Source organism: Salmo trutta, chromosome 19 (genome assembly GCF_901001165.1).
Source record: "Salmo trutta chromosome 19, fSalTru1.1, whole genome shotgun sequence".
Classification (NCBI taxonomy): domain Eukaryota; kingdom Metazoa; phylum Chordata; class Actinopteri; order Salmoniformes; family Salmonidae; genus Salmo; species Salmo trutta.
In genome coordinates, this window is record NC_042975.1 from 27956478 (window position 1) to 27983539 (window position 27062).

At 43.5% G+C, this 27062-nt stretch overlaps 1 protein-coding gene across 5 annotated transcripts; it reads left to right on the forward strand.

The window, feature by feature from the left end:
* Positions 1 to 47: 47 nt before the first annotated feature.
* LOC115154285 (AT-rich interactive domain-containing protein 5B) lies at positions 48 to 18361 on the forward strand. 5 transcript variants are annotated; one of them, XM_029700358.1, is made up of 14 exons: positions 69 to 126; positions 1637 to 1741; positions 1999 to 2132; positions 2275 to 2337; positions 4101 to 5480; positions 10666 to 10818; positions 11104 to 11211; positions 12132 to 12537; positions 12842 to 12960; positions 13279 to 13426; positions 13633 to 13685; positions 13836 to 13933; positions 14245 to 14410; positions 14621 to 18361. In XM_029700358.1, the coding sequence occupies exons 5-14, from the start codon at positions 5460 to 5462 to the stop codon at positions 16268 to 16270; spliced, it is 2922 nt and encodes a 973-aa protein (XP_029556218.1). In that variant the 5' UTR covers positions 69 to 126; positions 1637 to 1741; positions 1999 to 2132; positions 2275 to 2337; positions 4101 to 5459; the 3' UTR covers positions 16271 to 18361. The 5 variants fall into 5 exon arrangements, with proteins under 5 accessions (XP_029556216.1, XP_029556220.1, XP_029556218.1 ...); XM_029700359.1 differs by having other exon boundaries at positions 1999 to 2097; XM_029700356.1 differs by having other exon boundaries at positions 48 to 126; positions 1999 to 2337.
* The last annotated feature ends 8701 nt before the right edge of the window (positions 18362 to 27062 follow it).

Sequence of the window (27062 nt, forward strand, 5' to 3'; positions counted from 1 at the left end):
AATACTGTGCCAAATCATATGTGAAGAATGCAACAAAGATGCAGAATCATCTGGCCAAGTGCATAAAGCTCCCCCAGCGCTCACAACAAGCAACCTCTGACAAAAGTCCCTCTACTTCTATTCAAGGTGAAAATGATGAATCAAACACCTTATCAATAGCAACAGCTCATGGTCCTCCTGAATCAGAAGTGTTTTTGACTCAGCAGAGGAACGTAGTCAGAGAAAGGCTGATGAATGTCTTGCTCAAGCCGTGTATGCAACTGGTTCACCTCTGATGCTCACAGGCAATGTGTATTGGAAGAGATTTCGGAGTGTTCTTCGCTCAGCATACACCCCTCCAACCAGACATGCTTTATCTACTCATTTGCAGGATGCAGAGTTCAACAGAGTTCAAGGTCAAGCAAATCATAGAGAAAGCAGCCTGTATTACAATCATCTCTGATGGGTAGTCGAATGTTCGCGGGCAAGGAATAATTAACTACATCATCTCCACCCCGCAACCAGTATTCTACAAGAGCACAGACACAAGGGACAACAGACACACCGGTCTCTACATTGCAGATGAGCTGAAGGCAGTAATCAATGACCTTAGACCACAGAAGGTATTTGCACTGGTGACAGACAACGCTGTGAACATGAAGGCTGCTTGCTCACATAACACCCATTGGCTGTGCTGCTCATGCATTGAATCTGCTCCTCAAGGACATCATGGCACTGAAAACAATGGATACACTCTACAAGAGAGCCAAGGAAATGGTTAGGTATGTGAAGGGTCATCAAGTTATAGCAGCAATCTACCTCACCAAGCAAAGTGAGAAGAATAAGAGCACCACATTGAAGCTGCCCAGCAACACCCGTTGGGGTGGTGTTGTCATCATGTTTGACAGTCTCCTGGAGGGGAAGGAGTCTCCCCAAGAAATGACCATATCACAGTCTGCTGATATGGACAGCCCCATCAAGAGGATCCTCCTGGATTATGTATTTTGGGAGAGAGTGGTAAGCAGCCTGAAACTCCTGAAACCTATAGCCGTATCCATTGTACAGATTGAGGTAGACAATGCCATTCTGTCTGACGTTCAGACTCTGCTTGTAGATGTAAGATAAATCCGTACTGCCCTGCCCACTTCACTGTTGCTCTAAGCAGAGGAAACTGCAGTTCTGAAACACATCAAAAAGCGTGAAGACTTCTGCCTGAAGCCCATACACGCCGCAGCGTACATGTTGGACCCCAAGTATGCTGGCAAGAGCATCCTGTCTGGTGCAGAGATCAACAAGGCTTATGGTGTCATCACTACCGTGTCTCAATGGTTCATTTTAAGTCAAACTACAAATATGGGACATTGACTGGAAAACTGTCTGTCAGCCACAAAGTCCTTTTTAAACCACTCATGTGACTGATCAGGAAAACACAAGTCAGAGAATTTAACTTAGACATACTCAAGGTAATACATCTTGGTGACTCATGTGGGCTGTGACTTTACCAGCTTTTGATGGCTGAAAGCCATGCTCAGTTTCTAGAGAAACCGCATACGATTCCCCAGCCTGCATAGGTATGAATCCCCTTTCAGACCCATCTCTTGGATTTTCACACTCCGTTGTAAAATGTTGACTCATTGTGATGTCTTTCCCTGTCCAGTGGTTTTACCACATTGCGGCCTGCCTGGCTGAGTTCCTGGAGCTGAAGGATCAGATGCTACCTCTGGGCTGTACCTTCTCCTTCGAGCAGAAAGACATAGACAAGGTTTGTCAGTCAGCCAACACACACAAACACATGCACCCACAAAGGATCCATTCATGCAGCCAGGACTGATATTAGTAGAAAATACCAAGCCCAGGTTACTTCTCAACATTGGACTAATTCAGAGTCATGACGTTTGAACATTTAATTGTCTTTACACTTGTTTGGACAGTCTATTTGACAACTTTGTCAGAAAAAGTCAAGGGCTAATAGTAAATGATGGTCAAATCTCACTCATTGTCTGTGACCTCGACTTCCAGAGTATCCTGATCCTTTGGACCAAAGGCTTTCTTTAACTGTTCAGGAGTGGACGTGGTCAGGCTACTGAGAGAAGCCATCCACAGCAGAGAGGGGAGTCTGTAGGCCTCTTTTACCATCCAACTACCACCACTTTGTAATAAACTAATATTTCTAATATTTTGATGGGATATGCATTTGGAATGTTATTACTACATTAGTAGAGCCTATAAAGTTGTTATACCAGTTTATTTATTTCTGTCTTTCTTTCTCCCCCTTGGACTATGACATTGGTTCAGTTGCAACGGTGAATGACACTGTGGGGACCAGGGACCAGAGCTGTGAGATTGACATGATCATTGGTAGGTAGTACCTATCTGTACTGCAGCCACACTACTGCAAACATAGCATTAGAGGAAGAACACATATAAAGGCATAAGATGCCCCATTTAGCCTAGCAAGGGAAGGAGAGGGTGACTGTAGTAACCATATATAAGTCATGTTATTACAAATTGCTTGCCACAATGTTAGGGATGTCAAGGATAACCATGGAGTCCTATCTTGAAACATATCATTTAGTTTAGTGCGATTTCTAGCACTTCCACAATACAATGGCTCCCTCTGCTGGAGATGATAGCAACTAGGTTTTGTTTGCGTTTTTGTGTGTGCATGCAATATGTTGCATTCATTTCTGTGTAAGATTCTCTGCCTCCCCAGGGATGGGGACAAGCGCATGTTACGTGGATTAGATAAAGAACATGGAGAGAGTGGGCAGGGAGGATGTATGTATTTACAGGTAGCCTGGCAGGTAGGAGTATTGGGTCAGAAACCGAAAGGTGACCGACAAGGGTTGGGGGGTGTTGTAGACGATGGGACATCCAAACTGAGTTTGACCTGGTGGTGGATCGACATTTACTCAACCCAGGCGTGCATGCGTATGTGTTTCTCCACCAAATTAATGAGCAGTCAAAAGTACGTAGCTAAAGTAAATAAAAATACATAACTTCTATGTTTGACTCTCTTGACTTTCATTTGCCGAATACAGGCCAAACCTCATTCACCCTGGTCAATTTATCTGTGTACTTAACTGTTTTGTGACTTTGTCCAGGACAGCTTTGAGACCAGATTCATCTCTGGAGATAGTGACTGACACACCATGCTCTTATGTGTCATATCTCTAGTTACACAGATCCTAAATTTAGCAGTTATTTTTTTAAATCAATGTGCTACATAATACAGAAGCTACTACTGGGTAAGATTGAGAGAAATGAGTGCAACTGTCTTTACAACTATATATTATAAAATCGACTAGAAATGGAAGGGCTGGGAATTGCCAGGGACCTCATGATATGATATTATCACAATACTTAGGTGCCGATATGATGTATTGCAATTCGATACTGGGATTTTTGGGCAATTTAACGTTCCTAACATTGCTCACCATATGTCTGCTGCAAAGGGACATGAGAAAATGAGTTTTGATCAGTCATAGAAATATTGTTAGTGCTGAAAACAAATTAGCTCCCTCATTAAAAAGAAGCTGAAGAACTAGTTATGAAGGAAAAATACTGGAATTTTGGTGCAGGTACAGGCAACTAGCGCCAAAACTATATTGTGATATTGTCGATACGATATATGGTAAAAAATATGTTCACCTCAGATAGAAATGTTATGAAATTATCCACAGGGTTATTTCAGTTTAAGTGGAAAGTTACAGATAAATCCTGCTTTTTATATTCTTGAATGGAGAATATCCTCTTGTGCTGCCATAATAACAATGTGGATTTCCTGCCTTTGTTTCCTCAGCATATTCACAAGTCACTAAATCTCAGTAATATGTTGGTCTAACCACTATCCTAAAGTTAATTACACCCCTCCCTCAACCTTATCCCTGCCTTTCCACTCTGTTTGTCTAAATGCAGGAATTTCACATGATGGAACATTTTTTCATAGAATAGTTATTTTCCAATTGTCCATGGAGATTGTATCTCTCTTATTCACTCCTTTGGTCCTCCTGACAGTGCAATGTCAGTATCAGGTGTGCAGGTAGCCATACTTTGATTTGACTATCTCCCTGTCTCTCTCAACATTGTTATCCCCCTGTTTCTCTTCCCTCCACCTTCAGTAAGCAGCTCCAGGAGACCGTAAGAATTCTGGTCCCTAACTGTGACATCACTTTCCTCGTCTCGGAGGATGGCAGCGGAAAAGGGCACTGCCATGGTAACGGCGGTGGCACAGAAGCTGGCCATGTAGCCCCAACTGTTAGGACAGCGGAGGAGGATGAGGAAGATAAAAATTAATGAATGTGTTAGGCCAGAGTGGAAAGACTACTTGAAATGGAGCACCATAAAAATGGCCCCCTCAAATGCTTTTGTTGTACGGTACATGCTAAACAGCTCACTCACTTTCTCCTACTGTATGGAAAGTAATGAATTCATTAAGGTCAACTTTTTTATAGTAGGCGTAGGCTATTTTTTTATATATTTTTTATTGTACATGGTTAACTTTCAGTGAGGAAATTCCCTTTTTTCTGAAATTTCTGTGTGAAATATGTATTATGTATAAGAAATGTTACATTATTTTAAACTACAATGAAAACTTTTAATGGGTAAAATCGCACTGTATTGCTAGTATATTTCGAGACCAGATATTTGATACTTGGACATCACTGCAGCTATATTTGAATGGCAGCTTGGTAATACAATTAGTCTTGAAGTAAAAATCTCTGAATTTCATGGTCAAGCCAAGTTCCACAGAATGGAAAGAGACACATGCTCACGCCTGTTGGAGAAACTGTACAGGGGAAGATCAGGTCATTAAATCAATGTTTTCAGCAAAATTATACAACTTTAAAATATTCAGTCACTCTTAAACAAGAGACACCTTTCTGAACACGTGTTATGTTGTTCAAAACTTGCAAATGAAAGATGGCTAGCATTTTATATTGATACAATGTTGCACTGTACATTTCCCTGCACCCCCAGTAGGCTAGTAGTTATGTTGCACTTCTTAAGCCATAACACCTATCACGTGCTTGTCTTTGCTCACCTTTTCTCCCAGTGTGGTATAGTGTAAAATACAAGTCACGATTACTTAAAATGATCACCAGGCGTTTGTCTCCATGTAGGTACCATGGTTATACCCGAGGAGCCGGACTGACCAGCTCAAAGATTGATATTAGGCTACACTGTTACTAAATTTCAATTTGATGCAACACCATCGTGAAAAATAAATTAAGGACATTTATAAGCATGAACAACAATGATTTCAGAATGGAAAAATGTCCTCTCATTAAAAATATCCACTTTCATATTAACAATAAGTTAGGCAACTCTCGCAAACAGTTTTGGCCACACCTAGATCCTGTCCTATTTTCATAAAAAACGAGGAGCCTTTTCTTGTGCATTTGTTGTGTGCCGGTGAGTACCCGGCTGTGTAACTTGATAGGGGGCTCTGAGAGGGAATAAGGGAATGTGGGGCTGCAATGGAGCAGAATGCAATACAGGTAAAACCGACACTCACTATATTGTTTAGAAATAAATCGTAATTTTTCTATGCGCACACATGCCACTTTTACCTGTTGACATCGGGAATAAACCGACTATTTCGGTCTTAATTTGATATCAGTTTGCCGGTTTTCAAGTCTGTAATTTTGTTTAGAATGTAGACTTGATTGTCCTATCAAGCTAACAAGTCTTGCAATTGCAACTTAGCTGAATGAGTCACAACTTTCCAGTGGAGAAAATAGCTCGCTATGATTTTTGAAAGCCCCAAATTTCGCTAACATGGTTTCACGATTTTATTTGCCAGCGTTTGCAATGTAATTCAACTTCAATATTTCTATCTTTTCTTCCTGTTTATGATTAATTTCTTTGTGTCGTGTCGACTACCTACGTGTTTTACCCCCACCCCCACATTAAAGAACGTTTTTATCTGACGATTCGACAATATTAAGATTATTTTGTTTTTCAACTAAATCAATGGTGTAACTTAACCGTGTTTTGAGTAATTCGAAAACAAATATCTTAAATTTACAGTGACGTGATATTAAAGATTACAACATCATCGATGCAACTAGGTGGAGCAATATATTTATCGAACAAATAGCCAACATATGGATAGAAATAAACCGCCGACGTTATGTCGTGTGTATTTGGTATTGCTCAGAACGGAATGAGGATTTTCGTGATGGAAATCGCTGTACTTTTTACTTGAAATTGTGAGGATTATTTTTGATTGTATCATACCAGGCCTACAAAAACGCACAGGATGATTTTGTTTCTGTCGAATTGAAAGACTTCAATAACAATAAACCTACATTGGTTTTATATTTAATATCAGAAATATTAAAGTTCTATCATTAGTGATGGTATTTAAGTTATAGGCCTGGCAAGCATAGTTTTCTCTACATTAATATTATATGTCCCTCGGATCCTTCTCTGTTCTAAATAAATCCAATAATGTACTTTTGTACCCCTTAGAATGTTGTAATATTGTGTTAACGATCATTTGTATATTATGATATCCAAGGTCACATAATGTTCTTTTGCAGATAGAACACATTTTCTATTAGTTCCTCTCTTCCTGGAACAGCAGTGCCAATCTAAAGCCATCACGAGCATTGACGTAATCCTATCTGTTGGTTAGTGTTTCTATTTAAAAATCCACTCAAAATGTAAAGCCCAGTCTTTTATATTTTGTGGCTTTATTGTAGAATCAACCTTACTTAATTTTCACCACTAGTTGGCCAAGTGATCAACGTGTTCTGTTCCTGCTACACTAGGTAGGGGACGGGGTTGTCCACAAGAGGGGGTGGGGAGGGGTGCGAATTTGAGACATTTCCGCATTTAGGCATCTGGGCTAGGCCCTATAATAGGCCTACAGGGGTGTTAATTTTAGAAGATCCTGAACATAGATAATGGACTGACCTATTCTTTTTTTTTTTTTAGATTAGGCCTTCAGAGTTAAAAAAAAAAAAAAACTTTAAATAAATTAAACATTATTACAGCACTTTTCTTCATAGTTTTGCATAGATAAATTGTATAGTTTTTATTTTATACCCCTCCAAAAAGACTATAGAATATGCTTGGAGGCCCATATCCATGAGTTGCCTACTAAATAGATTAATACTTTGGAATGTGTTTTGGTGAATGGTAACGCTAAAGTGGCATGATGCTAGAGTGGCGAGCAGAAGGGCACCGTATTTAGCCATTGTAATTTATGGCCACTTGCAGCGAGGTCACTCACGCATAGAGACATAGACTGTGCAAACTATACTGAACAAAATTATAAATACAACATGTAAAGTGTTGGTCCCATATTTCAAGAGCGGAAATAAAAGGTCCCCGAAATTTTCCATAAAGCACAAAAAGCGTATTTCTCTCAAATGTTTTGCACGAATTTGTTTACATCCCTGTTTGTGAGCATTTCTCCTTTGACAAGATCATCTATCCACCTGACAGATGTGGCATATCAAGAATCTGATTAAACAGCATGATCATTACACAGGTGCACTTTGTGCTGGGGACAATAAAATGTGCAGTTTTGTCACACAACACAATGCCACCGATGTCTCTAGTTTTGAGGGAGTGTGCAATTGGCATGCTGACTGCAGGAATGTCCAACAGAGGATTGAATGTTAATTTCTCTACCAATGTCGTTTTAGAGAATTTGGCAGTATGTCCAAACGGCCTCACAACCGCAGACCAAATCTAAACACACCAGCACAGGACCTCTACATCCGGCTTCTAAGCCTGCAGGATCGGCTGAGACCAGCCACCCTGACAGCTGAGAAATACTCCTCAGTTTCATGTCTGTAATAAAGCCATTTCGTGGGAGAAAAACTCATTCTAATTGGCTGGGCCTGGCTCCCTAGTGGGTGGGCCTGTGCCCTCCCCAGCCCACCCATGGCTACATCCCTGTCCAGAAATCCATAGATTTGGGCCTAATACATTTATTTCAATTGACTGATTTCCTTATATGAACTGTAACTCAATAAAATTATTGAAATTGTTGCATGTTGCGTTTATTTTTGTTCAGTGCATTTGGAAAGTATTCAGACCCCTTGACTTTTTCCACATTTTGTTACGTTACAGCCTTATTCTAAAAGGGATTTAAAAAAATCCTTGTCAATATACACACAATACCCCTTAATGACAAAGGAAAAACAGGTTTGTAGTCATTTTTGCAAATGTATAAAAAAAGAAATTGAAATATCACATTTACATAAGTATTCAGATCTTTTACTCAGTACTTTGTTGAAGCACCTTTGGCAGCGATTAGTCTCGAGTCTTCTTGGGTATGACGCTGCAAGCTTGGCACATGCATTTGGAGCTTTCCCATTCTTCTTTGCAGATCCTCTCAAGCGCTGTCAGGTTGGATGGGGAGTGTCACTGCACAGCTATTTTTCAGGTCTCCAAAGATGTTTGATCAGGTTCAAGTCCGGGCTCTGGCTGGGCCACTCAAGGACATTGAGACTTGTCTCGAAGCCACTCCTGCGTTGTCTTGGCTGTGTGCTTAGGGTCGATGTCCTGTTGGAAGGTGAACCTTCGCCCCAGTCTGCGGTCCTGAGCGCTCTGGAGCAGGTTTTCATCAAGGATCTCTGTGCTTTTCTCCAGTCATCTTTCCCTCGATCCTGACTAGTCTCCCAGTCCCTGCAGCTGAAAAACATCCCCACAGCATGATGCTGCCACCACCATGCTTCACAGTAGGGATGGTACCAGATTTCCTCCAGATGTGATGCTTGGCATTCAGGCCAAATAGTTCAATATTGGCTTCATCAGACCAGAGACTCTTGTTTCTCCTTTGGGTGCCTTTTGGCAAACTCCAAGCAGGTTTTCATGTGCCTTTTACTGAGGAGTGGCTTCTGTCTGGCCACTCTACCATAAATGCCTGATTGGTGTAGTGTTGCAGAGATGGTTGTCCTTCTGGAAAGTTCTCCCTTCTGTCAGAGTGACCATTAGGTTCTTGGTCACCTTCCTGACCAAGGCCCTTCTCCCCTGATTGCTCAGTTTGGTCTTGTGGCCATCTCTAGGAAGAGTTTTGGTGGTTCCAGACTTCTTCCATTTAAGAATGATGGAGGCCACTGTGTTCTTGGGGACCTTCAATAGAGTAGAAATGTTGTGGTACCCTTCCTCAAATCTGTGCCTCGACACAATCCTGTCTCGGAGCTCTACGGACAATTCCTTCGATTTTGCTCTGACATGCACTGTCAACTGTGGGACCTTTTATATAGACAGGTGTGTACCTTTCCAAATCCTGTCTAATCAATTGAATTTACCACTGGTGGGCTCCAATCAAGTTGTAGAAGCATCTCAAGGATGATCAATAGAAACCGGATGCACCTGGGCTCAGTTTCGAGTCTCATAGCAAAGGATCTGCATACTTATCTAAATAAGCTATTTCTGTTTTTGATTTTTTTTTTTTTAAATTTGCAAACATTTCTGAACCGGTTTTCGCTTTGTCATTATGGGGTATTGTGTGTAGATTAATGATGATTTAAAAAAAATATATTTAATCAATTTGAGGATAAGGCTGTAACGTAACAAAATGTTGAAAAAGGGAAGGGGTCTGAATACTTTCCGAATGCGCTGTACATATTAACTAATGTTGATAAATGGTGAGTAATGCAGGCCTTTGCCAAGAACATTGGGTGGAATCTGAAGGTGTATGTTCATGGCCAAATTAATAATTTCTGTAATGTGAAGGGGTGTCTGTGTGTAAAGAGTTGTGTTTGATAGTCAGTCAGATTATACACATTGATGCGATAAATAACATCTATATTTAATTCAAACTTTGAAATTTAAATTATGCTTTCCTTGTCTGTTAGACATTTGTGAGGGGCACACGTTAGTTGAACTAATCAAATGAAGTATTTTCTTTTTAAATGAAGTTGATTTATGTAGCAGATGTCAGTTGGGCTGTACAAGACATAGTCACAGTGCTATTGCTCCCAGTATAATTGCGGAAAATAAATGGTGACAGTACACATGGTTTTGCTGTTAAACGAAAGCAGCTTATAATAGTGAAATGAACATACAATTATCAGAGCAACAGCTCTGGTGGACAATCCTGCAGTCAGCATGAACCTGTATATAGCCTCGCTATTGTTATTTTACTGCTGCGCTTCAATTATTTGTTACTTTTATTTCTTATTCTTATTTTTTTGTAGTTTTTACTGCATTGTTGGTTATGGTTTGTAAGTAAGCATTTCACTGTAAGGTCTACACCTGTTGTATTTGGCGCATGTGACTCTTAACTTTTTATTTTAATTGCACACTACCTCAACTTGAGACATCTGTGGCCTTGTGTTGTGTGACACAAGTGCACATTTAGTGGCCTTTTATTGTCCTCCAGCACAAGGTGCACCTGTGTAATGATCATGCTTCTTGATATGCCACCCCTGTCCGGTGGATGGATGATCTTTTTCAAAGCAGAAATGCTCAATAACTGGGGTGTAAAAAATGTGTGCACAAATTTGAGAGAAATAAGCTTTTTGTGCATGTGAAACATTTCAGGGATCTTTTATTTCAGCTCATGAAACCAACACTTTACATTTTGCGATTATATTTTTGTTCAGTGTACATTATGGTCCGAGGTTGATTCAAATCACATGCCTAGTCACATTGAACAGACGGGAATGGTTAAATGACTCTAACCGCTCTTTCTTTTTTTGTGAAAATTGCTCTCAGTGGTTAGGTGCTCCCTCCTGCCTGCGTGGATCCTTTGCCTTCTATAAGTCAGTGAGCTGTGGGGCCTTGGCCGGGGCCCCTGCACTGGTCTGGAAACTGGGGGAGTTCTACTATGTCCGCTGTGGCCCCCAAGAACCTGTGTGCATTGCTGAGGTACGACTTCCCATAGCTCCGTTAGTTAGCGCATGATACTTGCCATATCAGGGTGTATTCAGGGTGGTGAAATGTGCAAAACGTTGCAGATGGATACATAATAATTTCTTCTTCACTGAGGATTTCTACCAGATTTTTGAGCGTTCTGTAACATTGCAACCTCCTAAACAAGACCCAGAGTTTTGAGTTTCATTCCTTCTTGTGTCACATGTACTGCTTACATATTATTTGTAAGTCGCTCTGGATAAAAGCATCTGCTAAATAACTTTGCATTTCTTATTTCAGGTGACTTTACTGTGGGAGGACCAGGCCCAACGCCATCTACTGGCCAGCTCCAGACTCTACTACCTCCCTGAGGATACTCCCAAGGGCAGGACCAGAGAGCATGGAGAGGTGAGGGGGGGGCCACTGAGCTCTATAATATAGACATCATTTGGGGGCAACCAAGGGGTGTGGGTCTGGTGTTTCCTCACAATGTTTATTTTTTGGTTCAGATAGATTCATTGAAAATATTTATTTTTTGTATAAAGAATGAATGAATGTATATCATTTTTCATCGTTTAGGATTTTTCAATAATTTTCACAACTCTGCTATTCAAATCTGAAAAAGATATACATTTTCACGTCTACATTACTGTAAACACTGAAAGTGGGTGTCATTTTCTCTGTTCAACGTAGAAGTACTTAGAATCACACAAAATTACAGTCCATATCTGTCATTGCTAGACTAGTATGTCATACACAGCCTAACTCATGAAAGGACATACTGTATTGTGCAAGATAATTTGTTGCTTAGGAAAAATGTGGCTTGGGTTGATGTAATAATGGATTGTGTGTGCCTGGCATTTAGCCGACTTGTTTAACCACCGATAACTTTAAGCAGGAATCCTTAGATTGTTGTGTCACTTCTCCCCTCATTCAAGTGAAACATTTTGTTATTAACCTAGACAATTCATGTGTAGTTAAATGCATTTTCATTCAAGTCGGTTTTTTAAACCTTCCGTTTTAATAATGCACAAGTATGGCAAAGACTAGTTACATGACATGTACTTATTTTCCCAGGTGGTTGTTGCTGTGATGTAAATCATGAGTTGTTATGAGTCCCAGATTTTCCAAAGTTGTTTCCTATTTCTCTACAGTCCTATGTTAATAACAAATGTGTTGGGAGGAGTAGGGGGTCTGATGGCTCCTCATGTGCCACAGGCTATTGGTACTCTGACTTATATCATGTGAAGTATTTCCTTGATTCTTAAAGTGTTTGGTGACCCTTTCTTTTACGGTATGCACCAATTTAAAGAGTGTGTGTTCCTCAGGATGAGGTGTTGGCCGTCTCTAAGAAGATAGTGGTGCGGGTGGAGGATCTGGTGAGGTGGACCTGTCCTGAACCTCCAGGATGGAAAGGAGGAAGCCAGAAGTCCAGCGAGACCAACAGTCATCACAAACCTACCCCCATCATTACCAATGGACCCCCAGCATCACTCAAAGAGAAGGGTGAGAGTGAGCGTCTGGGGGTCAAGGTGCTCAGCTACCCCCAGTACTGCCGCTTCCGCTCCCTGCAGAGACGCATTCAGGACGGGGTGGTGTTGGGGCTGCAGGATCCCCATCTGCTGGCCCTGGGGGGGATCAAGGTGGCCCAACTCAACACCCGGGTCCTCTACTGCAGGGACACCTTCAACCACCCCACCCTGGATAGCAACACCAGTGTCTGGACACAGCTGGGTGTGTGGATGGGGGAACTTGATCTCTCTATGTTGATGAACTGTAAATGTGGCCATTGTGTGGCCATTGGCCAAAGTGATTTGATTTTATAAATCTAATTGTGCAATGGAATCTGAAATGTGATGACAAAGACATTTTTATTAATTAATGCCAGATCAAACATATCTTATTGACCGACTAATTTACTGTATGTTGTGGACAAAATGTGCTGAAGTTATGGGATATACAAAAATGCAATATTTTTTTGAGGCACATGCTTCTCTTCTTATTTGGAATTAGGGTGAAATGTGTGTCTCGTTCCCAGGATGCACCTCCCTCAGCTTGAAGGGGCGACCCCTCAAGAGAAGAGGAAGGCCAGAAGGCCAGAAAGCTGTGGAGCCACCAGCACTCAACCAATCAGAGTCCTGGATAGAAAGCATAACGGTACAATTTGTTTTGTTCTATAAAGTTTTGCTATGGCTACATACCAACTTCTTCCAGTTACTTTCAGATGTCTTATTATTAACCTCATATTCACTTAAAAATCACTTTATATCCTAGTAATTACCTTGAGTTTTTTGTTTGTTATGAAATGCATCACAACACACTATTTATGCCAAGTAGTTACTATTCTTAGAAATGAAAATTCCACATAATTTGTTAATGGACACCAACTGAAGTGGGACTGGAAGAAAAAATAAAGAAATGGGACTGTACAGCATTACCACATGTAGTATGGTGAAAACATTATGTATCATGTAGGAAAATGTGATGGGCAGTTTGGAGATGCAACGTGAGGGGGGCTGTCTCCCCCACCCTGAGGAGCAGATGTTCCTGGATCAACTCTACTGCTACATGGAGCGCTGCGGCTCACCCATCAGCAAGGTGCCCAACCTCGGCTTCAAGAAGAGTGAGTCACAACAACCATTAATATTCATACCAAAGACTTTGAATACAAAGTGCGTTTTCCCTACGGAACTAAATAAAATGTTCCCATCATGTGGTTATGTCTTTGAACAAGCTCTTTATCTGTCAGTGATGTAAACCAGACAGTCAAAGTCACAGCTCTTAGGACCTATGGTATGCTTTAACACTCTTACCTGTGTGTGTCCACAGTTGACTTGTTTGTCATGTACTCTGTAGTCAAACAGTTGGGGGGCCATGAGAGGGTGAGTAGTGAAAGCCGTCGTTCTTTATCAGCCACATATCTTATACACTAGTGGATAGATCGCAATGTCTGAGCAAATTACTTAGAACTATTTATAAAAATGTAATTGTCTAAAAAACTACTTTTAAACTCTTTACCATCTCTCCTGTAGGTGACGTCCCAGCGTCTGTGGAAGAAAGTGTATAATGAACTAGGAGGAAGCCCGGGCAGCACCAGCGCTGCCACCTGCACCCGGAGGCACTATGAGAGGTGAGGCAGGAACACTGCTGGTGCCAGACTAGTTTACATTGTGCCCCACCTAAAGCATGCCTATTTTTCTTGTGACAAAAGGTAACCATGTTCATAACTAAAGTACACAACTATTACCCGTGCTTCAGCTGTGAGAAACTGAGTCAGGGCTGAAACTATTCATTAAACGTTTTCAAAAGATTGTAGTTCTAGAATGATGCCGTTAATGTACTTGATGGTAATCCCCAGCAGTTGAGGCTTCTTGGCCTTGGTGTTTCCTTACAAAACTTGTTTTTCATTCTGAAACTTTTGGCTTTGTGTGTTTCCCTCAGGCTGATTCTTCCTTACGAGGAGCACAGAAACGGAGGTGGTGCAGAACTAAAACTCCCAGCATCCTCTGGGCCTACCCGGGTTAGGGGGATGAGTGGGAGGAGACCGCTGGTGAAGGGGAGAGGAGCAGAGGCCAACCAGGAGAAGACTGTAACCCCTACCCCTCCAGTGAGTCTGTCTGCTAATCTCTCACTCTACATACAGTTAATCATTTTTGACTTGCTCAGTAGATGTCAGTCATTTGATATTTAATATGCAGTCACCACTCGTTATGTCTTGTTTTGATCTGAATCTGATGTAAATGAATGTATGATTGTATTCTATGATGTTATAGAGACTAAAATGAGAATTCCTCATGTATGGCATCTCTCTCACTAGACTATTTCTCCAGACGGTGTGGTGGTAGTGAAGAGAGGCCGTGGTAGACCTCCAGGCAAAAAGAACCAGGTCAAACTCCTAGTCTCCAAGGCCAGTCCAGTGGTCCTGTCTCCCCCAGCTAAACCTAGCCTGGACCTTGGGGCCCAGCCCCCTCTCCAGGCCCCCTCTTTCGAGTCCCTGTCTGTGTTCCAGGGGCTAAACCTGGCCAACCTGCCACTAACCCCAGACCTGTCTCCCATGTCTGCCCCCTTCCTCCTGCCCAAAACCGAAAGGGAGGTAAAGATGGAGAACGGGGATTCTCCAGCACCATCACCCACTCTGTCTCCTGCCACTTTCTTGCCTGCTCTCCCCAGGCTCCACACAGGGGGGTCCTTCAGAGGGTTCAGCCCCACTAAAGGCCTCTGTACCCTTGATCTCTTTAGGAGCCGACTGGGCCTCACTAGCCTGGACACCCCTGGTCTAACCCCCCAGAACCCTGCCTCCCACCAGCCCTCCAGCCTTTACCTCCAGGCCAAGACAGGGAGCCCAAACACCACCCTTCTCAATGGGAACCAGCCCCACCCCCAGTCTCACCATCAGTCCCACCACCAGTGCTGGGGATGCGGGCTGGATGAGGAAGCCCAGTGGGGCGGTAGCAGCAGCACCAGGAAGGTCTGTAGCAGCAGGCCTCCCCTGCCCCCTCTCCGGGTCCTCCCCCTGGATCTGGACTGTAGCCTGCAGGTGCACCAGCTGATGCGTACGCGGTTGGGCTCGGCCCAGCTCCACTCTTTCACCAAGCGGCTGTCGGAGGTCTTATCCCAGGACCTGAGTAGCAAGCCACATCTGCCTGCCACCCCTCCCCCAGAGCAGGCCCTGCCCCTCAACCTCAGCAAGTGCTCCACCACCAAAAGATCTGCCTTTGATGAAACTGACTACAGGATGTCTTCAGGGGATCAGGATAATGGTGACTCCACACTCCCCTTAGCTAAAAGTCGTAGAGTGGAGTCGTGTGATGAGGCTGAGGACTTGAGCTCACCCTGCAGGGCCAGGGCTTTCCTCCTGGAGCTGCCCCAGCACACCACAACCACCACCAGCCCAGACACCTCTACTACACCCACCCAGCTTTTCCTCACCAAGTCTGGGGAGACCTGGGGAGACACCCCCCTGGAGAACCAGGGCAGGACGTCTGACTCTGAGCCAGCAATCCAGGTGAAGGTGGAAGAGGACCTGAGGGAGAGCAGCTTGGTGGAGCCTGAGGAAGACTGCTCTGTAAGGACAAAGCAGGCGAAAGTGGAAGAGGGAGAAACTGTAAAGATGGATAGGGAAGAAGAGAAGATGGAGGAGGTTGAAACCGTTATCATTGTGGATGGTGTACAAACGCAATCAGAGAAAGATGAGATGGAGGGGAGGAAACTAGAGAGGCTAGAACAACAGTGTAATATCATAAAGATGGGCGATGGCATATCAGAGAGGGTGAAGGGGACTGAGGATTCCTTAGCCCACTCTGCCAGTGACTCTGGGGGCCAGCAGGTGCCAATGGATGATGAGATGGAATGTGATGTTGAGGCATCTATCAAAGGGCTGCCCAGTCCTATCCTACCCCCAACCCAGGCCCAGCCAAGCTGCCTGAACACCTGCACACAACCCCAACTGCACATAACAGACTCATGACCAACACCAACAATCACTACACCACTCTACCTTATAGGAGGATACTGTCAAACACACAATCAAAGACTAATCCTATAAACTCCGTAATGACTCACACACACACTTTGAAACACTGCCATTGCCTTTAGATGACACCATTATATTGTTCTGTATAGTACTATGCATCATACAACTTTCGTGCTTCAAACTTTATTACACAAAAATTAGTGCAGAGGTTTTTACAACAATTCACCAATTTCCTGAAAAGGATTGGATAAAAGATGTGCCTTAAATCTGTTGCGCTCTGATTTCGTGTCATTCACACAGTACAACAGCCAGGGGTGTATTCATTGCCAAATGGGACGAAATGGGAAAGGACCTATCTGAATTTGTACAATAGAAACTCAAGTTGTCATTGCAAACCATTTTTCCATTGCAAAATGCTTTGCTACAATGTGCACTAATGAATACACCCCAGGAAACAGTGTTTGAGTCCTATTTGTACTTCCTGTTTGCGAGTCTTTAACACGGACAGGATTTGCACACCTACTGTACTTGTTCCTTTTCTTTCTTTTATGAGGCAGTCATTTATGAATATTTCCTCTGATGCCAACTTTTTGGGGTATTTTAATGTTTGTGTCTAGTTTAGAGAAACAACGCTGACACCACTTGAGGTTTTTAGTCCTTGGTGCCTTGATCAGAGTTTGACCCCAGTATGTCTGGTATATTGTATCTTGTGTATGGACCTGGGGTGTACTCCGATCTGATTTAGAGTAGCAGGGGAATTCTATTGACTACAAGAACCAAAGGCCTTTCATAACTCATTCAAAAGGAGAGAGTACAAGTATTCAGTTGTGCTTTATAGATTTTTCTAAATAATTTTAAAGCTATATCCCTGTTGATATATCTTTATGATATATCTGGATAAAAAATTTGAGCTATTTGTGGTTCATCCTGTTAGTGTTGCGTGTCTATCCTCATTGCAGCCTGATTATATTTCTTTATGTATAAAACAGGCAGCGTACCTTTGGTGAAAGGGCCACATTGGGTGAGTTGGCAAAATGTTGTAGTTGAGCTACACATAATTTTGGTGTGGTAAGTTCCTTATCAAATTGAATAGAGATTAGGGATTTAGTTAAATTATTGTTTGTGTAGCTTTTTGATGTTATTTTGATCATTTAGAGTTTAAGATCAAATGTTTACATTCAATAATGCAACTAATAATAAGTTGATTTTGTATCTTTAGTGCTTTGCAGATGGTCAGACTGGTACTGTGTTAGAGTTGGTTCAGAGTATATCTACTTCTGGAATGGGAACAAGAGTCCATCTTCATTCAACTATGGTGGACTTAGAGATTCTCTGCTACTTTTTTATACTTTTTAGCCAGTAGTTCTGAACGTTGCACTTATGAGCCAAAAGTAGTCCCGGAAGATTGCGTACTACGTCACATATGCAGATATGTGCGCCACTTCATTGCTCACACTCACTCTCTCTCTTTATTAATCTCACTCACTCTCTCTCTATTAATCTCACTCACTCACTGAGCTGTTGGGCCCGCCCTGAAACCTCATTGGAGATCACTGGGCAAGCCTATTGGTAGCTGTCATATTGCTAAGGGACTGGCCCACTAGAGATTTTGTGGCTAATTGAGGTAAAACAGTAATTCTTCTCATAAATTATGCATGTATGAACTACACATTGACACATCCATCCCAAAGCGGGAGGATTACAAAATACTTTCTTAGTTGCCGAAGTACCAGAGAATGTCTTTAAACTATTCTTAGAAAAAGAAAAAATAGCATATGGAATTGATTTGCAGTTGACTCCGATCTACTGTCTTTTATTTTCCCCCTATGCCCCCCCTTTATTACTTGAACAACTGCTACAGAGTTAATGTCATGTAGTTATACACAGGTTTAAATAGAGATATCAGTTGAGCTCATCTTGCTCATGGCAGACATCTGTCTCTGGTATTCCTTTCGCTGTATGTGAGAGTAAGACCAGTGCCATGCACATCTTGACTCCTGTACTCTGACAATTGATTATATGGTAATTTCAACCATTTTTGTTTTAACACTGTATATTTATATTAAAGATGTATCTGTTAAAAGATGGGGGTTGCAGATTTTTGTATGAGTGTATATGTCTTTTAGGTGTGTTTTTATTTATTTCAGACACAGATTAAGTCTAATCCTGTACTAAAATCACTTTTTTGGAGATTTTCCATTGAGCCCAGAAGTATGTTTAATCTATCTGGGAACCACCTCTAGTGTATGAAAATGTGTCACTCTTTCACGAGGCATGATGTATAGAGACCCCCGCAGTTTCCTAAAATGACTACTAGATGGAGACAAAACACCAGCACTGTCCTGTGACAGGCCTGTCGAGGCGTTCTACAGTCCTGAAGGGGAGGAAGGATACTCTACCTAGCCTACAGAAGTAAGTGCTGAGTTTGCTTCAGCGCTAAACAGATCAGTGCCGATACATTCCATCATTTAACAGCCCAGAGATCTTGAATAGATATGAGCTTCAGTGGGCCATGCACTTGGGCATGTGTCAAAATGCCCACCTTCAGCTATAATTTGAGAAAGTGTTATGGTAACTGCTAGGCCTACATGTGTCAGGAATCACAAACCATTTACTGAGACCTTCCAGATAAATGGATGTGTGTTTGGGGGACAAGCCAATCTTATTAAACATATAAAATGTGCTTTCAGTAGCCTAGTCTTGCTTTATTGTATTGTTTATCCACCCCTGTGAACTCATTCAATATCCCACAAGCACACAAATACTTCCATACTTTTACATATCAAACACACTGGTTTCTTGTTGATGGAAGCAACTCCTGTATTCAATGCTTTAGCCAGGCTTGACATTTAGTTAAACAATCACACCAAAGAGGAAGTTAACACATTCCAGAAGCCACCAAAACATTGCTTTGTTGTGCTGGTCGCTGCTCAGTGAAGAGGTAACTGGGGTTCAGGTCGGGGCAGAGATGTGCTATTGTCTGTTTAGCCATGTCATGGACTGGGGTCACACTTTGTCTTTCTGTGACCGGGATAGCATGCAGAGAGCCTGGTTGACCTGCATTTTTGGACACGTTTTTGTAGAGTACTGAAATTCTGTCATTCAGCTGCTATCGGTGGTCCGATTCTGTTTTCCAACTTAAAAAGCTCTCCATGGGTCCAGGCTTCACTGGTCTGGTATGTGGATAGTTTTTCTTCTGCACAGCAAGAAGTTAACCCTTTGAGTCATAATCTTTTTTCTGTAAGTCTGGCCGCCTTGTCTCAGAGTGAGACACTCAAACCGCACGTATCTCCTCCACACTTGACCAAGGTTGTGTTGACTAAAGTAAACACTAAATGCTTTATTAAGTGCGTTAAGAGGTAGTGTGAGATTTACATGTTAACTCTTGCACCTTGAACCCACTTAAGATCAGAGAACCTTGCCTCCCTCTAAAAAGAGTGTTTCAAATGAACTCCCAAAAAGTTTGCCTTTTATCCTCTCCTTTTGATGTTAGTCTTTGTTCATTATGTGGAAAATAAAGCACAGAAGAATGAATGTCTCACCAAAATGAAGTGTTTTGTTTTTTCTCCAGGGGGTTGCAACAATGGCCCTTAAGTGCTTATTTGGTGTGTTTTGTTTTTCAGCACATCAACCATCTGTCTGTTCCCCATGGCAGCAGAAAGAGTGTGTGTGTTCAGGGGGCCTGTGTCTGAGCAAGACTTTTGGACACCACACAATTGTTTTCCTTTTGGAAACTAACACAGTCAGATGTGAGGCTAACTCAGGGATAGGATACAGCCGTTTGCATGCCTGCCTATGTGTCAGATGTAGCAGACCTTTCCAAGGATGTGGTCCTCATCCCTCATAGACAGAGGAGTTGGCTAAAGCATAAACAAATCACATTTTATTTGTCACATGCTTCATAAACAACAGGTGTAAACTCTGTGAAATGCTTACTTACGGACCTTACCAACAATGCAGAAACAAAGAAATACATAATGAGTAACAATAACTTGGCTATAGACATTGGGTACCAGTACCGAGTCGATGTGCAGGGGTACGAGGTAATTGAGGTAGATATTTACATATAACTAGGAATAAAGTGACTAGGCAACAGGATAGATACACTGTTGCAACTGTTTATGTGATGAGTCAAAAAAGTTGTGCAAAAATGGTCAATGCAGATAATCCAGGTAGCAATTTCACTAACTATACTGAATAAAAATATAAACACAACAGCTTTTACTAACAGCTTTTACATCCCTGTTAGTGAGAGTTTCTTCTTTGCCAAGATAATCCATCCACCTGACAGGTGTGTCATATGAAGAAGCTGATTAAACAGCATGATCATTACACAAGTGCACCTTGTGATAAGGACATTAAAAGGCCAATAAAATTTGCAGTTTTATCACACAACCCAATGCCACAGATATCTCAAGTTTTGAGGGAGTGTGCAATTGGCATGCTGACTGCAGGAATGTCCACCAGAGATGTTGCCAGACATTTGAATGTTCATTTCTCTACCATATGTCGTCTCCAACTTGGTTTTCGAGAATTTGGCAGTACGTATTCAGTGTATGTAGCAGTCTTATGGCTTGGGGGTAGACGCTGTTCAGAATCAGGGTCCTGTTGATTCCAGACTTAAATAAGAAATACAATAAAAAGTAACACAATAAAATAACGATAGCAAGGCTATATACAGGGGGTACCGGTAGATAGAGGCAAAGTGACTATGCATAGATAATAAACTGGGTCAATGCAAATAGTCCGGGTAGCCATTTGATTAACTGTATAGCAGTCTTATGGCTTTGGGGTAGAAGCTGTTAAGGAGCCTTTTGGACCTAGACTTGGCGCTCCGGTACCGCTTGCCGTGCGGTAGCAGAGAGAACAGTCTATGACTTGGGTGGATGGAGTCTTGGCCCCAGTGATGTACTGGGCAGTGCTCACTACCCTCTGTAGCCCCTTGTGGTCAAATGCCAAGCAGTTGCCATACCAAGTGTTGATGCAGCCAGTCAAGATGCTCTCAATGGTGCAGCTGTATAACTTTTTGAGGATCTGAGGGTCCATGCCAAATCTTTTCAGCCTCCTAATGGGGAAGAGGCATTGTCGTGCCCTCTTCACGACTGTGTTGGTGTGTGTGGACCATGATAGATCCTTAGTGATGTGGACATAGAGGAACAAAGCTTTCAACCCGCTCCACTACAGCCCAGTTGATGTGAATGGGGCGTGCTCTGCCCTCAGTTTCCTGTAGTCCACGAGCAGCTCATTTGTCTTGCTGACGTTGAGGGAGAAGTTGTTGTCCTTGCATCAAATGGCCAGGCCAGGCCTACCACCGTTGTGTCATCAGCAAACTTAATGATGGTGTTGAAGTCATGTGCGGCCACGCAGTCGTAGGTGAACAGGGAGTACAGGAGTGGACTAAGTACGCACCCCTGAGGGGCCCCCGTGTTGAGGGTCAGTGTGGCGGATGTATTGTTGCCTACCCTCACCATCTGAAGTTAGGAAGTCCAGGATCCAGTTGCAAAGGGAGGTGTTAGTCCCAGGGTCCTTAGCTTAGTGATGAGCTTGGAGGGCACTATCGTGTTGAGCTCTGAGCTGTAGTCAATGAACAGCATTCTCACATAGGTGTTCCTCTAGTCCAGGTGGGAAAGGGAAGTGTGGAGTGCAATAGAGATTGTGTCATCTGTGGATCTGTTGAGGCGGTATGCAAATTGGAGTGGGTCCAGGGTTTCTAGGATGATGGTGTGGATGTGAGCCACGGCCAGCCTTTCAAAGCATTTCATGGCTACAGATTTGAGTGCTACTGGGCGATAGTCATTTAGACAGGTTACCTTAACGTTCTTGGGCAAAGGGACTATGGTGGTCCTACTTGAAACGTAAGTATTACAGACTGGGTCAGGGAGAGGTTGAAAATGTCACTGAAGGCACTAACCACCTGGTCAGCGCATGCTTTGAGTATGCATCCTGGTAATCCGTCTGGCCCTGCGGCCTTGTGAAAGGTAACCTGTTTAAATGTCTTACAATGGCTACAGAAAGTGTGATGACACAGTTGCCCGGAACAGCTGGTGCTCTCATGCATGGTTCAGTGTTGCTTGTCTTGAAGCGAACATAGATGGCATTTAGCTCATCCGGTAGGTTCACGTCACTGGGCAGCTTGTGGTTAGGTTTCCCTTTGTAATCCGTGATAGTTTGCAAGCTCTGCCACATCCAACGAGCGTCAGAGCCGGCGTAGTAGGATTCGATCTTAGTCCTGTATTGATGCTTTAGCTGTTTGATGGCTCGTCGGTAGTCTTAGCGGGATTTCTTATAATCGTCCAGATTAGTGTCCCGTTTCTTAAAAGTGGCAGCTCTAGCCTTTAGCTCAGTGCCGAAGTTGCCTCTAATACATGGCTTCTGGTTGGGAGAAACAGTACCAGTCAAAAGTTTGGACACACCTACTCATTCCAGGGTTTTTCATTACTTCTACTATTTTCTACATTGTAGAATAATAGTGAAGACATCAAAACTATGAAAAGGCAACAAATGCTCAGCACATGTGGGAACTCCTTCAAGACTGTTGGAAAAGCATTCCTCATGAAGCTGGTTGAGAGAATGCCAAGAGTGTGCAAAGCTGTCATCAAGGTAAAGGGTGGCTACTTTGAAGAATCTCAAATATATTTTGATTTGTTTAACCCTTTTGTGGTTACTACATGATTCCATGAGTGTTATTTCATAGTTTTGATATCTTCACTATTATTCTATAATGTAGAAAATAGTAAAAATAAAGAAAAACCCTTTTGACTGGTACTGTATACGTATGGTCACTGTGGGTACGACGTCATTAATGCACTTATTAAGAAAGCCGGTGACCCAGGGGCGAAAATCAACTTTGGAGGGGACAATTACATGACATTTTCTCAAGAGCAATTCCTGAGGGGGACACCAAAAGTAGTGCTGTAACACATAGCCTACATTGTAATATGGTAAATGTATATTGAGGAACCAAAGAAATAAGGTGTTTGCCATACTCCTAACTACCGGTACCCAAAACTACACAACTAATCACAACAGCAATACCATTGCCTTTAACAAATCTTAGTTGTCACCAGTTTAAGTTGAGAGTGGGGGTATCCATGGCATTTTCCAATTATGTTCCTATTTTACAAGTCAAAAAAATGGAGAACCTTTCATAATGTTGCCAAACAAAGACTCAACAAACTTACCTGAGACTCCCTGTCTCTGCCAGTCTGTCCCTGCATATCTGTCCCCAACTCTGCTGTCTGTGTGCCATCTGTTGCCTGCTCTGCCTAATGACATCATTGTGAAACATTTCCATTAGAATTTCATTTCTTTCTTACGAACATTTTATCAACTAGTCTTTGAGATATTAGGCTACTAGGGTTCTTACTTTGCGTTTTGGTGTACTGAAAAATACTCTGATGTCCGTCTTTTATTTTTCTGCCATTTTTCTACCTGGCTGGCTGGCTACACACACACAGTGTGTAGGTTATTTACAGTAGGAGATGGGCTTCTATCATCTTATATTTTATCATTCTATTTGGGCTTCGATCTAAAAGGTAGCTAGCAAATGTGAAACGGATTAAAATGACAAGAGTTGACAGCTGTATGAGTTCACCATTTACACAACATATGCTGCAACCTTTTGTAATTTTAATAGTTTGTTTCATATTGGCTGGCTGTAAGGCTTGTCGTTAGGAATGGACCAAGGCGCAGCGGCAATGTGAAAACTCATACTTTTAATAAACTCAAGTAAGGCATCCACAGGAAAAACAATAAACACGACAGCAACAGTTTTGCAGGCTATACAAACGCAGTGCAAAAACAACTACCCACAACCCCAAAGAAAAACACACACTACTATATAGGACTCCCAATCAAAGGCAACTCAACACACCTGCCTTCAATTGGGAGTCCAATCACCAACACAACACTTAACACACAAAAACCCTGCCACGTCCTGACCAAAACTAATACAATTGCTCCCTCTGCTGGTCAGGACATGACAGTACCCCCCCCCCCCCCTCAATGTGCAGACCCTGGAATGCACCTTAAAAAAGAAAACACAAAAAAAATCCCCAATACCCCAACAAAACCAATAAACAATAACCCCTAAACAATAAGGGAGGGAAGGGAGGGTGGCTGCCGTCAACGACAGCACAGTGCTACCCCCTCCCTCCCCAACCCACCTATCCTGGAGGTGGCTCAGGTGCGGGACGTGGACCTCGCTCCACCTTCGGCGTCGCCCACTTCGGTGGCGCCGATAGCTGCGCCGGGCAGACGGGCCACTCAGGCTGACCCTGGCAGACGGACCACTCGGGCTGGGCCGGAGGACAGGCGGGCCACTCGGGCTGGGCCGGAGGACAGGCGGGGCACCCTGGCAGATCCGGGCAGGCGGGCCACTCTGGCAGCTCCAGGCAGACGGACCACTCTAACTGAGCCGGGCAGTTGAGCCACTCTAACTGATCCGGGCAGTCGGGCCACTCTGGCAGATCCGGGCAGTCGGGCCACTCTGGCAGCTCCGGGCAGTCGGGCCACTCTGGCTGCTCCGGGCAGTCGGGCCACTCTGGCAGCTCCGGGCAGTCGGGCCACTCTGGCAGCTCCGGGCAGTCGGGCCACTCTGGCAGCTCCTGACTAGCGGGCGGCTCTGGCGACTCTTGACTGGCGGGCGGCTCTGGCGACTCTTGACTGGCGGGCGGCTCTGGCGACTCCTGACTGGCGGGCGGCTCTGGCGACTCTTGACTGGCGGGCGGCTCTGGCGACTCTTGACTGGCGGGCAGCTCTGGCGACTCTTGACTGGCGGGCAGCTCTGGCGACTCTTGACTGGCGGGCAGCTCTGGCGACTCTTGACTGGCTGGCAGCTCTGGCGACTCTTGACTGGCGGGCAGTTCTGGCGACTCTTGACTGGCGGGCAGCTCTGGCGATTCTTCACTGGTGGGCAGCTCTGGCGACTCCTGACTGGCGAGGCTGGGCTGACGCACTAGACGCCTGATGCGTGGGGCTGGTACTGGACGTGCCAGCCTGGAGACACGCACCTCCATGCTAGTGCGTATAGCGGGAAACACCGGACCGTAGAGGCACACTGGCGGTCTTGAGCGCAGGGTTGGCATCACCCCTTCCGGCTCGATGCTCACCTCGCCTTGGCACATGCGGGGCGCTGGTACAGGGCGGACTGGGCTGTGCGTGCGTATAGGCAAGATAGTGCGCACCTCAGCGAAACATGGCGCCCTCCACGTCATACGCACCTCCCTGTAATCACGGGTAGCTGGCTTACGGCTCTTCCTTGGCCTGGCCAAACTACCCGTGTGCCCCCCCCAAAAAAATTATTGGGGGTGCCTCTCCGGCTTGTTGCGCTCTCTCTCCTCGTAATAGCGCCTCTCCGCTCTCGCCGCTTCAATCTCCCATTGGTCCCTCTCCGTCCAGGATTTGTTCCCAAGTCCATTGGTCCATCACGCTGTTCTCCTGTGGCTCCCTCCTCTTCCGCTGCTTGGTCCTTTTGTGGTGGGTAGTTCTGTAAGGCTTGTCATTAGGAATGGAACAAGGCCCAGCGGGAATGTGAATACTCATACTTTTAATAAACTCAAGTAAGGCATCCACAGGAAAAACAATAAACACGACAGCAACAGTTTTGCAGGCTATACAAACGCAGTGCAAAAACAACTACCCACAACCCCAAAGAAAAACACACACTACTATATAGGACTCCCAATCAAAGGCAACTCAACACACCTGCCTTCAATTGGGAGTCCAATCACCAACACAACACTTAACACACAAAAACCCTGCCACGTCCTGACCAAAACTAATACAATTGCTCCCTCTGCTGGTCAGGACGTGACACTGGCTTCCAACAATAGCTGAATTTGCAAAGCTAGCGAGCACCAATTCCGTTTCAGTGGTGTTTGCTATAATCTTTGCTACCCGGGTTAAATAAAGGTGAAATAAAATAAATAAATAAAAGTTCCCTTGCGACAATTTAGCTTTTGTAACGAGACCATTAAATATATTTAAGACAATGGTAGAAGAGAGTGTAGTTCTGTTCAGTTTGGAATTCAGTTTATCGCTTACCTTATCACAGGGACTTTGAAGCACTAATTTACATCATCTGCATGCTGATCTTGGAATAAATTGACGATAGCAAAGATTCCATCTTTGACGAGGCCACATAAATGGAATAGGTACTAGCTAGCTTAATAGTTAATATTTGCGCGCTAGCTCTGCATATTTAGCTAGTGTGTGTGCGCGATTGACTGGATTAACCTCACGTCAGTTACATTCATTGAGTGCCTTTCAGACAGTAGATACGACCCCTCTGTTACCTTGCCAACTAAGGAACTGGCAGTGGATCAAACCATTGTGAGGCAGAGGGTGGGGGGGTTGCAATCTTTTGAAACTTAAAAACGCGCTATTAAGTGTCTATAATCAGCACAATTGCTTTCATTGCGTATTATTAATATTATTTAAATTACATAGTTATGTTTCAGTGATATATTGGGGGGGACAAATCATATTTTTCCCAGGATGGGGGGGGGGGGTCGTGTCCCCCCCGGGATTTCCGCCCCTGCGGTGACCTCAGTGCCATCGGATGAATCCCGGAACATATTCCAGTCTGTTCTAGCGAAACAGTCCTATAGTTTAGCGTCCGCTTCATTGGACCACTTTTGTATTGAGTGCGTCACTGGTACTTTCTGTTAGAGTTTTTGCTTGTAAGCAGGAATCGGGGATTAAATAGAATTCTGGTAGAATTCTGGTTTGACACATGGATGCCGAGGGAGAGCTTTGTATAAGTTTCTGTGTGTGGAGTAAAGGT

What these genes read in the sequence shown, in the direction of transcription:
- LOC115154285 (XM_029700356.1), top strand. Translation starts at nt 5,460, where the DNA reads ATGGAGCAGAATGCAATACAG. An exon ending in TGGAGCAGAATGCAATACAG is followed by an intron (nt 5,481 to 10,665) that starts GTAAAACCGACA and finishes AATTGCTCTCAG; the next exon opens with TGGTTAGGTGCTCCCTCCTG. An exon ending in CCTGGATAGAAAGCATAACG is followed by an intron (nt 12,961 to 13,278) that starts GTACAATTTGTT and finishes TGTATCATGTAG; the next exon opens with GAAAATGTGATGGGCAGTTT.